Below are 14,341 nucleotides of genomic sequence, written 5' to 3'. Positions count from 1 at the left end.
ATGATGTTATAGGTATATGATAACTATGAACTTGCACATATAAATCCAAAACAATGTAGAACACTAATTATCTGTCAAGTTCAAGAAACTTGTAACTTCCATCTGGAACATCAGCAATCAGACTTCTTTAAATGGAGAACAGATAACAATACAAACCAGATAAGAGCATAATATATATGTGTATGTTTTTTAGTCCAGTCCCATTTCTATCAAATTAAAATTAGAAATACTGAATAAGTGTAAATACCACTTTATGGAATAAAATCGATCAACTAAATATTTATTCTTTATCCAAAATCATTGTGATAAAAAAATACATCAATACATCATGAATAAAACTTGCCAAGTGGATAATGAATTTTTCTAATCTTTATTTGTCCACCTGTTTGCACAAAACGTGCAAAAAAGCATATTTATAGCAGAAATTTAAGTGTAAAAAAAAACTGTAATTGCATGATTTTGTAATACAGCACATAGTAAGCAAATTTAATGAAGTGATTTTATTGTATTTTGCATGAACGTGTAAATAAAGGAGATGGAAAAATCTATAAAAATTTACATGCCCAGTCGAGTATGTAACATGAAATAATAGATGCCTGAATGGGCCAAAATTTTTTTAAAATTCATATTATTACTGGATTTACAATACTTCAAAATTTAAAAAAATATATATTTGCATGAAAAGAATCAAAAATTTAAAAGAAACAGAAATATTTAAAAACAATGCAGTCACTAATTAAACATCTAAAATCAGTCAAACTGTCAATTACAGTTTTCTAAGTTGGTGTTGGAAAAGTTGCTATTTACCTTGTTCTTGGAATCATAACTGATTAATGACACAGAATTGAACTTGGTCGGTAGCAAAGGGTGCAGCTGCATCCATGACTCCCACATAAGAGAGGACCCACGATGAATCCCATTATTTTTTACCTATATATTCAATATAGAGAAAGGACTGAAAAGTCCTATCCTGGAGCCCGCTGAAGATCCCAGTCTATGAGTCCAATTGCAGGATGCAAGGGCCATGACTCCTCAAAGGGTCTCAAAATATTGTGTTGTAAAAATGGATCATATACAGACTATATATTTCATCATGACTACCTTTCTCCAGAATTTCAACGTGTTAGTAATATCTTTGTTAGTGAAAAAAAAATACAAAATGAAAGTGTTTGGATGTTTTGCTTTTTTACATGCCCAAAGAGTAGTGTGATTGCCAAAAGTAAGGAAAACATATTTTTAACAATAATTAAATATATATATAACTTAAAAATTTCAATTTTAAAAAACTATTTTTTTTAGCTCATTCAACCATTTCACTCAAAAATTTCAGATATTATCTGTACTTAGCTGTGACTTTTGTAGTCCACACGTTGAGTTTCCCGGCTCAAAAAGTGGAAAATGGCCCTACCCCCAAAGGTAAGAAAAAAAAAAATAGAGCACAGAATTGTTGAAAAATACAAAAGTAAGTAAAAATTTATTAACTGGCCAATCCATGGACAATTTTAAAAAATTAGTTTGATAACACAATGCAAATCATAATCAACTTAAGCTGAGCTTAACTTTAACTATCTTATGTCAAGTGAAAGAGGCTTCTCTCTATTGAATTTAGTATTATGTCAACCATGAGAATAATAAATGCAGAGTTATATGCATGTTAAGTTATCAAGATCCTACTATATTTGTAGTTTTTCGAAGAACCATATAAAGTTTTCATCAACACATTTGTTATTCACTTGAATATTGAAGTAGTGTCTTTCAACTATTAATTCCCATTCAAAATTTAATATATTAAAAACATACCATGACTGACCTAAACACACAGCCAACCATTCATCTACAATAATTTAGCAACACTGTTATACTAACCGGATGATATCCTGCAAAAGCTTTGAGCTTTGGATGTTTTCCACACAGGTGTAGAGATTCTTCCAGTGACTCGGATCAGAAGTTCCTTTAGAAACAATTCTCTCTACCAGATCCAGGAAACTGTTAATCCACGAAAATGCCAGATCAAACCATGGCACTTGCATATGTGGACAGCTGGTACTCCAGTTTACATTTGGGGAATTCATGAACTGTAAAGAAAGATTAATTAATAATTGAAGGGATAAATTAATTTTACATTTACCTATTTTCCCTCTTTTAAAAAGAGATACACTGCTCATAACAATTAGATTATTTAGTTAAATTTATTAAAATTTAATTAATGATTAACTCTATTGACACAACTCTGAGTAAAAGTCTAACAACGTTCTTTACCAATATTTTACAGGGTGGCCCAGCAGGTAATGCTTGAAAAACAGCGAATAGATGGCGCTATGTGAGAGTAAGTGAGACCAAATTTTGTGCACATGATAATTAGAGCAGGAAATTGTATATGTATGTGTTTCGTTAATGAGTGGCGAACTTAAGCATGCTGTTCAGTTCTAATTTTCACAAGCGAAAATGAATAAATATTCAACCCATGTTCATTAATTGTGCTACAAATGGCCAGATGCCATGAAAATATTGCGGCAGTTCAACGAGCATGGCAGGAGGAGTTTCACAACAAGAAATGTCTGAAAAAAAGGACCATGTAAGGTACTTTTATGGAAAAGCTGTCGACGTGACTGACAGCAAAGTCTGCTCACGCCTAATAAATGAATTCCAGAACAGCCTTACTGCTGTCCTTGTTAAAGAAGGAAGTCACTTTGAACCTCTTTATCATTAATTGCCCACTATATAATTTCAATATGCATCATTAAAATCTTTTATTCACTCTTATTTGTTTTTAATTTTTGATTCGTTTCAAACACTACCTGCTGAGCCATCCTGGATAAACTACAATGTTTAAAAAATTACAATTAAATAAAAACGACATTTTCCCTGATTGTTCTGAGAAGTGTAACTTTTCCTTCATTATCTTTGGTTGCAAGCTTTATCAGTATACTGATATGATCAAAATCATAATTCATTTTAGTGGATAACTGTTAATTTTTGGAAATATTTAATTCATTTTAAATTGCCATATAAGGGTGAAAGTTGTCCATAGAAAGTATGTGTTCTTTTTTATTATTATTTCCACTGTAACTAAAAGAATAATCTCCGGATTGTGAGATAGGAGGTTTAGGGGCACTACACCCATGGTCCCTTAGATAATCCTTAGATGGACGAGGTCCACTTTTACTCTGAAGGGATCAGATGGTCCAAGTTCTTGGAAACTTCGCATGGTGTAAGGCCCATTCACCATGCTGGATGAGTATTTTGATGTGATAACACGTGAAATATTCTAGCAGGGCCGCAATGTCCTTTTTAATATATATATATATGTGTATGTTTTTGGTATATCATTAAATTGAAAGGCACGTTGATGGCACTTGTTGAAGAGTTTAAAATGGGGTATCATGTACGCTGAAATATTTTTATTCATTTTCTTTATTAATATTATATAACCAAGGAGACTTGAAATAATATATTATCACAATGCAACTGCCATTGTTATATAAGTAATCATACAAAGTTACATTACATAAGTAATTACATAAGGTAAATTACATATAACATAACATAATAATTACGTAACATAAGTAATCATAAAGTTTTAATTCATAATTGAAAAGTATTCTTTTTTTTTTGTTGAAGTTAAATTTTTTTAGCATTTTAATAATGAGAGAATATAACAATACTACTCAAGATCTGCTATAGGAGAAAAGCTTTGATAAAACTAAAGAAATTTATAAATAACATAAAAATGTCTATGTGTGAATTAGGATTCAAACATTGACCCATCAGCCGAACAATATAATCATTTCACTACTAGGCAGAATATTGTTATACAATCAAATAATTTATAGAATTATAATGGTAATGTAAATAATACATAAAATGAATGAAACAATAACAAAATAATTTTTTATGGGAATTACAGACACTAAAATGTTTTATACAGTGAAACACCTACATGATGGTATTCAAGGAACCAGAGAAATGTATCGTGATGGAGTTATTATAGATGGAATATATTAATATTATGAAAAGTATACGAGAACCAAAATTATGTTATTATATAGGCAATTATTATTATAGAGGATAATATATATCATTATATAGGATTTTTATTGTATTTAAATTTTTCAACATGGGAAGTCAGAAAATGGTGAAAGCAAATCTATCTATATGGGGAAAAAATATAACCTCAGATACAAGATGCTTGATACCCAAAAGTTTTGATGTTTCACCATAGAGATGACTTATATTCTGCGATGGAAGATAGCACACTACATATTCCACATCTGGAAATGAGAAGAGGATCATCATGATAAGTTTATATAGATTTAATTGCTATTAATACAAGTATATATATACAATAACACCTGTACCAAATGAAATGCCAAGAGACTGAAATTATTTTCAGTTTTAGACAGGTTTTCATTTTATAAAGGTGCACATGAAAACATATATGCAGTGATTTATTTTTTTGTTTCGCAAAACTTATTTTCAGAATATCACCCTAACTACTATAAACTAATGAGCATTAAACTAAGACATGCTTATTATTATTTTGAATTTTTTCCTGTTTGTTGTTTCAAATTACTACATATGTTTGATATTTCATATTTAATTATTAAAATTCAATATAAAAAATGATCTCTTGAATAGCAATATAATGAAAACTTACCTTTGTTGAAAATGAAAAATCTTCAATATTTAAAATAAAAAAAATTTGGAAATCACATATCTTTTTAAAAATAGTCACAATGAGATCAAACAAGCAATAACGTATGTGCAAGAAAGATTTTACATCTTTCTCTAACACTTAAATATTGCTTTTCTTCTCTCTCAGTGACCTGCAGTTTTGGCCATCTCTATATTGAATGAAATGCCAAAACATGGCATCGCTGAAATTGTAAAAAATAACTTGGTCTCCACATCCTATTGCTCGCCCGAACTAGTTTAAATGGAAATTATCAACATTTTCTAAGAAACAGAAGCGTTTTCTATACAAAAATTATAACTTCAATCATAAATGAAATGATAAGCAGAACTTTTAATAAATTTTGGATAGTAAATCTGCTTCCATCAAAACCCAATCCTTTACTTCCAGAACCAGTTCAGATGCAATAGTAAGCATTCATTGTTTTTCCAAGTTCTCTAACAAAAATGGGATAAGCACGACCAAATTTTTCCCCACTTTAAGCACAAAAACTTGTACTTGACCAAATATTATTTTTTTTCAGTAGGTTTTTTTAAATCTGAAAATAGATTAAACATACCCCCGCCCCCCAATCCCGAATTAGACAGTTTGTTTTTAAAAGGTTTCCCATGATTGAAAAAGCATTAAGTATCTACACAACTATTTCTTTGTTCTGTTCAAGACAGGTTTCTGTGGTTCATAGTGTCTGTCTTAGACAGATTTGATACTGTATTCAAATACTATATTATGTTACATTACACTTGAACAGAGGAGAATATATTACACATTTCATCACTTGGATGAGGAGAGAGTATTTTCCATTAGAAAGAGCTTAGACTTGGAAACAATTACAGGCTACAATACGATGAAAAGCATGATGGTTTTTAATGGCACTCGTGATAGTGAAAGACAAGTGGCTTTTTTTTCAGCTTAAGATATAAAGGAAACAAATTTTTTCTGGATTTTATGCAGAGGTGAATTTGGAAAGAAAAATCATCTGGTCTCTGCCGGGACTCAAACCCAGGCACTCTTGCAAAGTATGCTTGTCCAGTTTGTAAGAGTGCCTGGGTTCAAGTCAAGGCAAAGGCCAGATGACTTATCTTTCCATGTTCACCTCGGCATAAAATCCTGAAAATATTCTGTTTCCTTGAAATCATGGTAGTATTCACTGGAATCAATACTAAATGGAAGTGTTGCCATTGGAGGGGGTGACCAAGCATCTAGTTAAAACTTTGCCAGGCTTATTTCCACCTGTATCGATGGTTAAAATTTAAATTCAAAACAAGATAACATTCATTTTGTAATATACAGTCAGTGTCACTTAATTGGTGGGAATATTCAGATTGAGACAGCTGTTTCTCAGCCCAATACATTAAGGAATTAGATATTTCTTCAGATACTATGCAGAGCTGATTTCAGAAAGAAAAGTCATTCAACCTCTACTGGGACTTGAACCCAGTCATCTTTCTGAGTTCCCCGCTACATAATACCCAGAGAAATGTCTGATTCCTTGATGTATTGGGATGAGCAAAAAGTCTCTCTCTACCATCCTATCTGCAGGGGGCAATTTCCTGAAGTTAAGTGAGGCTATTAATGTGTCTACTTTAGTGGCTCATGCTTCAGTGCATGAAATAAGGATGGCAGGGTCATGTCTCCAGTGGTGTATATGCTAGTACTCTTGCCCAGTTTGCAAGAGGACCTGCATTCAAGTCCCAGTAGACCAAATGATCTTTTTTTCTGAGCTCACCTCGGGATAATATCCAGAGAAATGTCCTTAATGTTCAGATTCTTTGTTAATTGATAATACTAGGTTTAAAAGGGGGGGGGGGGTAATTAATGGTCCATATCAGACAGATAGCTCCATAAGAAAGAGGCTAAGCATGTTTGCACTAAGGTACCAAAAATTCAATAAGTTCAAAAACTTGCAAGAGGAAATAATGAGAGGTTACTGATTAATGTTTACGCACAAGATCCTGAATATTAAATTATAGATCAGAGAGTCTCATATGGTAAAAACACACAAAAATCGTACCTGGAATTGAGTCCAGAAAATTATTAAGTGTTTGACTCCACTTAAGACTCCATTTTGAAGGCTGACATGAATCACTCCAGCTGAGGAGGAAACATTAATGGAATTAAATAAAATCATTACATAGCTCATTTCAAAAATCTTAATTTACAGAAAAATATCTTCTAAAATAGATCCAAAATGTTTATACAGTAGACGCTCGTTATAACAACCCCCTTCGTTCCATGGGAAAATGGACGTTATATTTAGAGGTCATTATACAGAAAATTTTCAAAAAGTGTCATAGAATTTAGCTTCTTTGCTTTTTTCCAACTGTTAAAATTTCCCTTCCCATGATCGACTAAGAGAAGGAAAACCCAACTTTTCTGCTTTCATAAATCATGGTTTTTAATTATGGTGAACAAAGTAGCCTACTTTTTTATTTTTTGGATATTATGCTGAGGTGAACTCGGAAAAAAAAGTCATCTTGTCTCCGCCGAGACACGAACCCAGAACCCAGGCCTGCTTCCATACTGGGCAAGCATGCTACCATCTACACCACTGGAGACACGACCCTGCCTTTCCTATTTCACGCACTGTGGCGTGAGGAACTGAAGTAGAGACATTAGTAGCCTCACTTAACTTCAAGAATTTGCCCCCAGGTGGGATGGTTTAGAGAGATAGATGGCTTTTTCCCTTGAATTTGGCGGCTGATGTGGGGGAAAATAGTAGATCTCAAATTGAAAGTTTTGACAGAAGTTGAACAGAAATTGATGTCAAAAGCCAAAATAGCAGAATCATTGAATATTCCAAAGAGTAGGCTACTTTAGAGAGATAGGTGGCTTTTTCTCAGCCCAAGATATCAAAGAAACATTTTATTTTCTGGATATTATGCTGAGGTGAACTCAGAAAGACAAGATGACTTTTCTTTATGATGATGATTTCTCAAGATGACTTTTCCCTGCATGGCTAAAATGAACCAGACCCAATATTCCAAAATCTGATGTCCCTTGTATTTGGCGGCTGATGTGGGAGGAGGATCACATTATGCATTCAGCAGTTTCAATGGATTTTTACAATAAAGATAATTAAAAATTTTCCAGAATCTATGATTCAAATTTTTCAGCATGCTGGTGTCACCAATGTTTCCTGGAATGCCAGTTAATGCAGGGAAATAGGGTAAAGATATAGTGCTTCGTTTATTTAAGACAGCCATTTTAAATCAATACTGTTCAGATTGGAAAAAATAAGAGAGTTCATTTTACTTGCATATTGAGAAATTAAGTAAAATTGCAAAAAATCAATCACGTGAAAAGTAGGAGTGAGCCAACATGCGAGAAAATAACACAGAATGGTAAGTAGGGGAGGAGGAGGAACATCAACATCATCCAGTGGACTCGTACCTTTATATGACTCGCAGGGGCGTAGCCAGAAATTTCGTTCGGGGGGGAGACCAAAGTGACAGAACAATGGATTTCGCCATCTTTTTCCCTTTTTTCGGTCATTTTCTCACATTTCGGGGGGGGGACCAGACCCCCAAGTCCCCTCCCCCCTCGCTACGCCCTTGATGACTCGCCCTGTTTCCAGTGAGGGTACTACTTAGCTACATAGTTTTCCATGAAGTGACAACACTTTATCTCTTTCTTTCTCCAAGCATCAAAGGTCAAGGTCAAACACACTCAAACACAGATTTTGTCAATTTCTTTGCAAAAATACCAGGGGTGAGGGAGCAAGTTGAGTTCAGTCTTTGTAATGGATTACATGATATTTACCAGTCTTTATACTGGATGTAAAATAACATGGCAAAAATAGGAAAGAATTTGGGACTTGTTGTAATGATCATTATAATGGAAGGGTTATTATAAAGGAAAGTTGTTATAGTGAGTTGAGCCTGCGCCAAAATAATAAATGCCGCAATTTTAAGCATAATGCTTAGATAAAAAAATTTCAATGCACATACTTTTATTTAGATGCTGATTGAATAAGAAGTAGCATCGCAATTGTCTTATGTCTATAAAATAATGTCAAATAAAATATAAATGCATACTTTGAGTTACTTCTCTTATAGTATGAATGAGCTGCTTGAAGAAAACTTCTAATTGCAATGAAATAAGTTCTAGGATCTTGAAAAGCTTGCCATTTTGATGAAGAAAAATCTACATTTTGAAGAACATTGGATGCTGATTTGATGAGGTCATTTGTGTATGTAGAAATAGCATTTTTTGTATATTCTCTTGCACTGATTTGATCAGCTTTGTTGAAATAATTTTCCATCTGTGAAATAGAACAATACGAAATATAAATTATTTCAAATTGCACTCGTGAAAAATTAGGTGAAACATTCACAGAAACTAGTCACGTTTTATTCAGAGATGTATCCCCCCCCCCCCCCCAACATATGGAACATAAAAATTGTTTGCTTTTTTATTCCAGTTCTAGTAAAAAGTTTTCTTGGTCATCTGTAACCCTTACAGTGGCAATCCCAAGAGATATCTCGCATACTTAACCCCCCCCCCTCCAACTGCCATTGACTGGAGTCAGCTTCTATTCAAAGTCTGATAACAGAAAAGAGAGAGAAAGGGTGTTTTCCCTTTTCCTAAAAGGTTGTACACGATTATGTTTATGGTATAAATAACAGAAAACTATAGTTTTCTTTCTTCCTTGTTTTACTATTACTGTGTTTTACTTTGCGACTGGAAGAAGAAAAAATTTACAGTTGTTATGTGTCCGTGTAAATAACATGTTGATGTCTTTTCGTGTGTTTGTGAATTTTTTGTAAATAAATTAATGTGGTGATTGTTGACAAGTCGTCTTATAATCAGATCAGAGTAGAGTCAAATATGCGTTATTAAATTAACCCGACCGACATACCAAATATAGACTTGCCTCAGTTCGAGTGTTAAAACATCTGAATTAAGTAGGTTTGAATTATTAAATATTAAAATATTGCATTTTATGTGATTGTAAATGTTATTTAAATTTTTAATATTGTCCTGGTAAGCACCTCCCCATACCATTATTGCATAAGTTACTCTTGATTAGATCCATGCATGGAAGACTATCTTAAGGAGTTCTAGACCTATGATGATTCTCAATCTATATAATACTGCTATTTGTTTCCTAATTTTACTACAAACATTGCTTGTGTGACTATTCCATTTCAAATCGTCTTGTATAATAACACCTAAATATGCATATTCTCTTACTCTTTCTATATAACTGCAAGAACAGCTATAGGGAGAACATTGAAAATGATAAACATGTTGGGGTAAATCGAGAAGCTATCCATACTTAGAATAAGACAACCATAAGCATTCTTTATGGGCATTGTATAATATTTTATCATGTGTATATATTGTTTATAATTTGTGTTAATTGCATTTTTAATTGGGTTGCTGTTTTTTTTTTAAATATATGACATCCATATTTTTTTGGGCACCTTTTTATGAGCCACCTCGTTGGGCATTTTGCCTGTTGTGGCATTGTATTTGTATTTGTATTTAACATTCACAAGTGCGTAATTTTATTGATATTGGGATTTCAGGTTCTATATCTCTAATTTTCAATGTTTGGGAGCTATTTGTGTTTTGTTAGCCACATGTTAATCTGTTTAAGGTCATCTTCAACTTCAGTAATCAAATGGAAAATATTTTTATCTTCGACCCACAAAACAGTATCATCCGCAAAAGACACTATATCTTACTATCTCTACTAATTGTAGTGAATTTGTGATGTCTGAATTTGATTACCAGACATCGCAATCACATTGTTTTGATCTCTCATGAAAAAAAAATTCTCACTTCCACAGAGAGAGAAGCATTTCTCAAACTTCCCGCAGCTGAAGGGTTAAGCACAATACCCGCAAATTTGAGTGATTTTATTGGCAATTTATTATGTTTACTGGCAAGACCTGGGAATTATGCATAATCACTGGTAAATGTAATAAATTTGCAATAAAGGAACAATATTCATCAAATGTACCATAATGGAGATGATGACAATCACACACAATACTTAATCACTAGATTTAGGACATTTATCAAAACATATATTTTTAAATATGACTTCTCAGATACTTCAGATTATAGTAGTTCAAATGCTTTGTCCCTTTTTTGATATGAACACCAGTGATTATGATATTTGAAATGATATAACTTTGGTGGGGGGGGGGGACACAACCACACTTTCATGGAATATCTAATTCGAACAAAACTAATTTTAAAAAAATGCACATAAGATATAATTTGGTTTTGAAGATCATAAAAACAGAAATTTTGAGCTTCAACATGCATAACTTACAATAGGAAAAAAAATCACTAACAAGATGGCACTCACTACATAGGAAAACAACTGAACAGCATCTTTCGTTGAATTTGGATATTTTTGTTCAACAAGAAAAACCCATTTCGAAGGCATATCTCCACAAAGCATTTTAAATAACTCTACTGCAGCCTTTTCCACAGAAGATTTCACTGAATCATTTTCCATTTGTTCACTTTCACAGAGCTTTTGTAGTTCCAGCTTGTGATTAACATTTCCAAAATAATCTGCCTGAAAAATAGAGATGTGTAAAGACTGCTTTTTGTATACCATCAACTACATATATAAAATTGATTTTCTGTCTGATTGCAGAGATGGTGCTGCCATTAAACACCCAGAATTTTGGAAAAGGACACATGAAAATTTGGTTCACGCATCCCGTAGGATGGGTTCTTTCACAGTTTTGAGAAGGAAAAAAAATGCAAAGAAAAAAACCCAACTTTTTCTTTCTTTCTACTGTCTATCATAAACGCATAACCTTGAAAAGTAGTTTTACTACTTCGAAGTACAAATGAAACAGTTTAATGTATAGTATTGATATAACCTGTGGGTCGTTGAAGAACAAGATGACAAGTTATCTAGAGGGGGAGAGCATACTTTAATTATTTTAGAGGGACCCATCTTTACTCAAAAAGGATCCAGATTTTGCCAAGAACCTGGGTTCCAAACTAGAGTACAGCAACATCTCTGTGTATGCGCACTGCACACTCTACACTTCTACAATTTCAGACAAAGCTTTGCCAAATTTTATATATTATACACAATTTGGCAAAGATTAATCTAAAATTGTAGAATTGTATAGTATTCTGGTTCTTATTATATGCCACACAAGACCAACTCGAACAATAAGATACTTCAAATGTTTGTCAGAGCTGGGTAAATAGTAAAAAAATCTGTGGGCCTCAACAATGACTTTTGGAATGTGTTTAATTTGATCAACATGTTTCCCAAATGATAAACAAATTCAGACATGGTTATTCCTTCACAACAGTTTGTGACTTCTTCAATGCACCCAGTATCTGCAGAAAATCAGGAGAGCACTAGGTATTTTTGCTAATGCTGTATAAAATGCAATCAGCTGGTCGTACAGTGGAACTTCACTTATCTGGTCGATCTGGAACTAAGAGTCAGTAGGTTAGAAAAGTCTAGTTAAATGAGGGAGATTGCTACTAAAAAATTATGCAAATCATTAAAAAAATATAGGGAGACAGTGCTAATAGTCAATTTTGTCTTAAATATTATAAACTAATATAGTAACATGATTAGATGACTTATGACCAGAGCTGCCCCTTAGGGATGTGCAACACATGCGGTTGCACTACACCTTGCACTTATCGGTGATATTGTTTTTTTCAATTCTGAGATATTCCTGTCATTAATTATGAATTTTCATCAATTCTATTTTTTTTTCTTTGATTAACTAAGAATTTTCATCAATTCTGGGATGTTTTCTCTGATTCATTCTGAATTTTCATCTGTCTCAAAAAATTCTGGGATTTTTTCTCTCTCATTATGATTTTCCATTGATTCTGAGATTTTTTCTCTCTCATTATGATCTTCCATTGATTCTGGGATTTTTTCTCTCTCATTATGATTTTCCATTGATTCTGGGATTTTTTCTCTCTCATTATGATTTTCCATTGATTCTGGGATTTTTTCTCTCTCATTATGATTTTCCATTGATTCTGGGATTTTTTACTTTCATTAAATCTGAGAATTTTCATAAATACATAAATTCTGGGGATTTTTTCCCCTTTGATTAACCACTTGAAATGAAATGACGAGTCCAGCTTGACATGAAATTGTCTGTCTCAGCAGTGCTACCTGAAAACAAATGTTCAAAGGGATTGATGCTGAATTTTCATCAATATATATATTTTTTGATCAAGTCTGAATTTTTATTAGTAAGTAGATATTTTTCAGTATTCTTATATATTCTTGTGATAATACATGAATCTTTGGATGTCGATTGTCCCTTCCCCACAAAAGAAATAAAATCCTACCATCAAATATTGTATATTGCACCACGATTTCCGAATTCTCTCATACCATCAATCGTCACTTTTGACATACATAAATTCTGCATCCTCTTGTATAGGCCTCGGCCAATCAATATTGAATAAATAAATCAGGGTCAAGGACCACCAAAATTATTTTCACACCAGGGCTCGCATCTGATAAGGGCGGCCTTTCTTATGACATCAAGTAAGGAATGGGATTTATCAAGACTGGTATTTAAGATCATGTTTAAGGAGGACAGATGTTCTATTGTACATGCATACTACTTAACAATACATGTACCTCATACACATTCCTCTGTACATACTGAAACATACAATGATGGATTCATCCATTCATAAAAAAAAGTACACACACACACACGGCAATCATTTCATAAAAACCTGTTTCAGAAATGTTAAAATTACACATGTTCTGACCTGTATGGCAAGCCATTTTAAAAATACATATTTTTGAGAAGATGTATCCAGTATATCATCGAACAGCTTTTCCATAGTTGTATTGCTTTGGATACTAGTAACCATTTGTCCCATATCACCTGAAAACATAAAAAAATAAAAAGATTATTGTACAGTTCTAAAAGAAAAATTAGCTGAGATAAAAGAAGGTGCAGTGACACCTCGGCATGATATGTGACATGGCAGATCCCTATCATGACTGCTGAATGAATGAACTCCAGGAGCTCTGCCACCAGACTTATCCCGTTGCCGAGATCTCTTCCAGCCCAGCTACGTAGCAGAGTCTGGGACAAAGTGAGTGCCCCTAACAGTCTGAGTGTGTATCTAGTGTTGTGTTTGATATTTCAGTGCTGCCATCTATACTTCAAATTGTGAGTGAAGTGTAATGATTGAATATTTGTAACGTTGTAGGCCTGTTGCTCTCTGTGGCGAGACTTTTTAACGGGGAGATCGACTCGCATTTGCACCTTGAAGGTGGAAACCACAGAAAACTAACTTCAGCTGACCACCACTGTAGCGCCGGTGGGGTTCGAACCCGGATCCTCGCGATGCGAGTCCATCACTATGACCACTCGACCACCACAGCGGCCTATCATGACTGCTATAGCCGTCATGCAGATTTTTCATCTATTCGCCATTTTGTCTATGGGTGTGTCTAAATATATTGGCCCTTTGCTGGGATGGAGAGTAAAACCAGTAAATTTCTTTCGAATGAGTTCAATATAGAGCAATAGGGTTATACTGGGATATGATTTTGTTGTTGTATTCAAAAGAGGAAAACAATTTTTTTGTCAAGAAGTTCAGTTTTTAAGGGGAGAAAAAAAGGAAAAGCCATGCCCCTCACTGCTTTAAATATCCACTATG

General features: G+C 33.4%; 1 protein-coding gene across 3 annotated transcripts in view; it reads right to left on the bottom strand.

Annotated features, from left to right (window-relative positions):
- The window catches only part of LOC149067508 (phospholipid-transporting ATPase ABCA1-like), a 188,392-nt gene that overhangs the window by 85,289 nt on the left and 88,762 nt on the right, over positions 1-14,341 (bottom strand). For all 3 annotated transcript variants that reach the window (XM_089252757.1, XM_089252756.1, XM_089252758.1), the window contains 6 exons: positions 13,439-13,557; positions 11,016-11,231; positions 8,728-8,954; positions 6,705-6,784; positions 4,174-4,271; positions 1,867-2,075 (listed from right to left, as the gene is read on the bottom strand). In XM_089252757.1, coding sequence (XP_089108883.1) covers positions 1,867-2,075; positions 4,174-4,271; positions 6,705-6,784; positions 8,728-8,954; positions 11,016-11,231; positions 13,439-13,557 — 949 coding nt within the window. The remainder of the gene's footprint in view (positions 1-1,866; positions 2,076-4,173; positions 4,272-6,704; positions 6,785-8,727; positions 8,955-11,015; positions 11,232-13,438; positions 13,558-14,341) is intronic.

This window comes from Pholcus phalangioides, unplaced genomic scaffold, assembly GCF_987345545.1.
Source record: "Pholcus phalangioides strain wild (caught in Gottingen) unplaced genomic scaffold, Ppha-v1.0 ptg000030l_1, whole genome shotgun sequence".
In the NCBI taxonomy this organism is placed as follows: Eukaryota; Metazoa; Arthropoda; class Arachnida; order Araneae; family Pholcidae; genus Pholcus; species Pholcus phalangioides.
The sequence above is the reverse complement of the archived record's forward strand: the minus strand, read 5'-3'. Positions and strand labels throughout refer to the sequence as shown.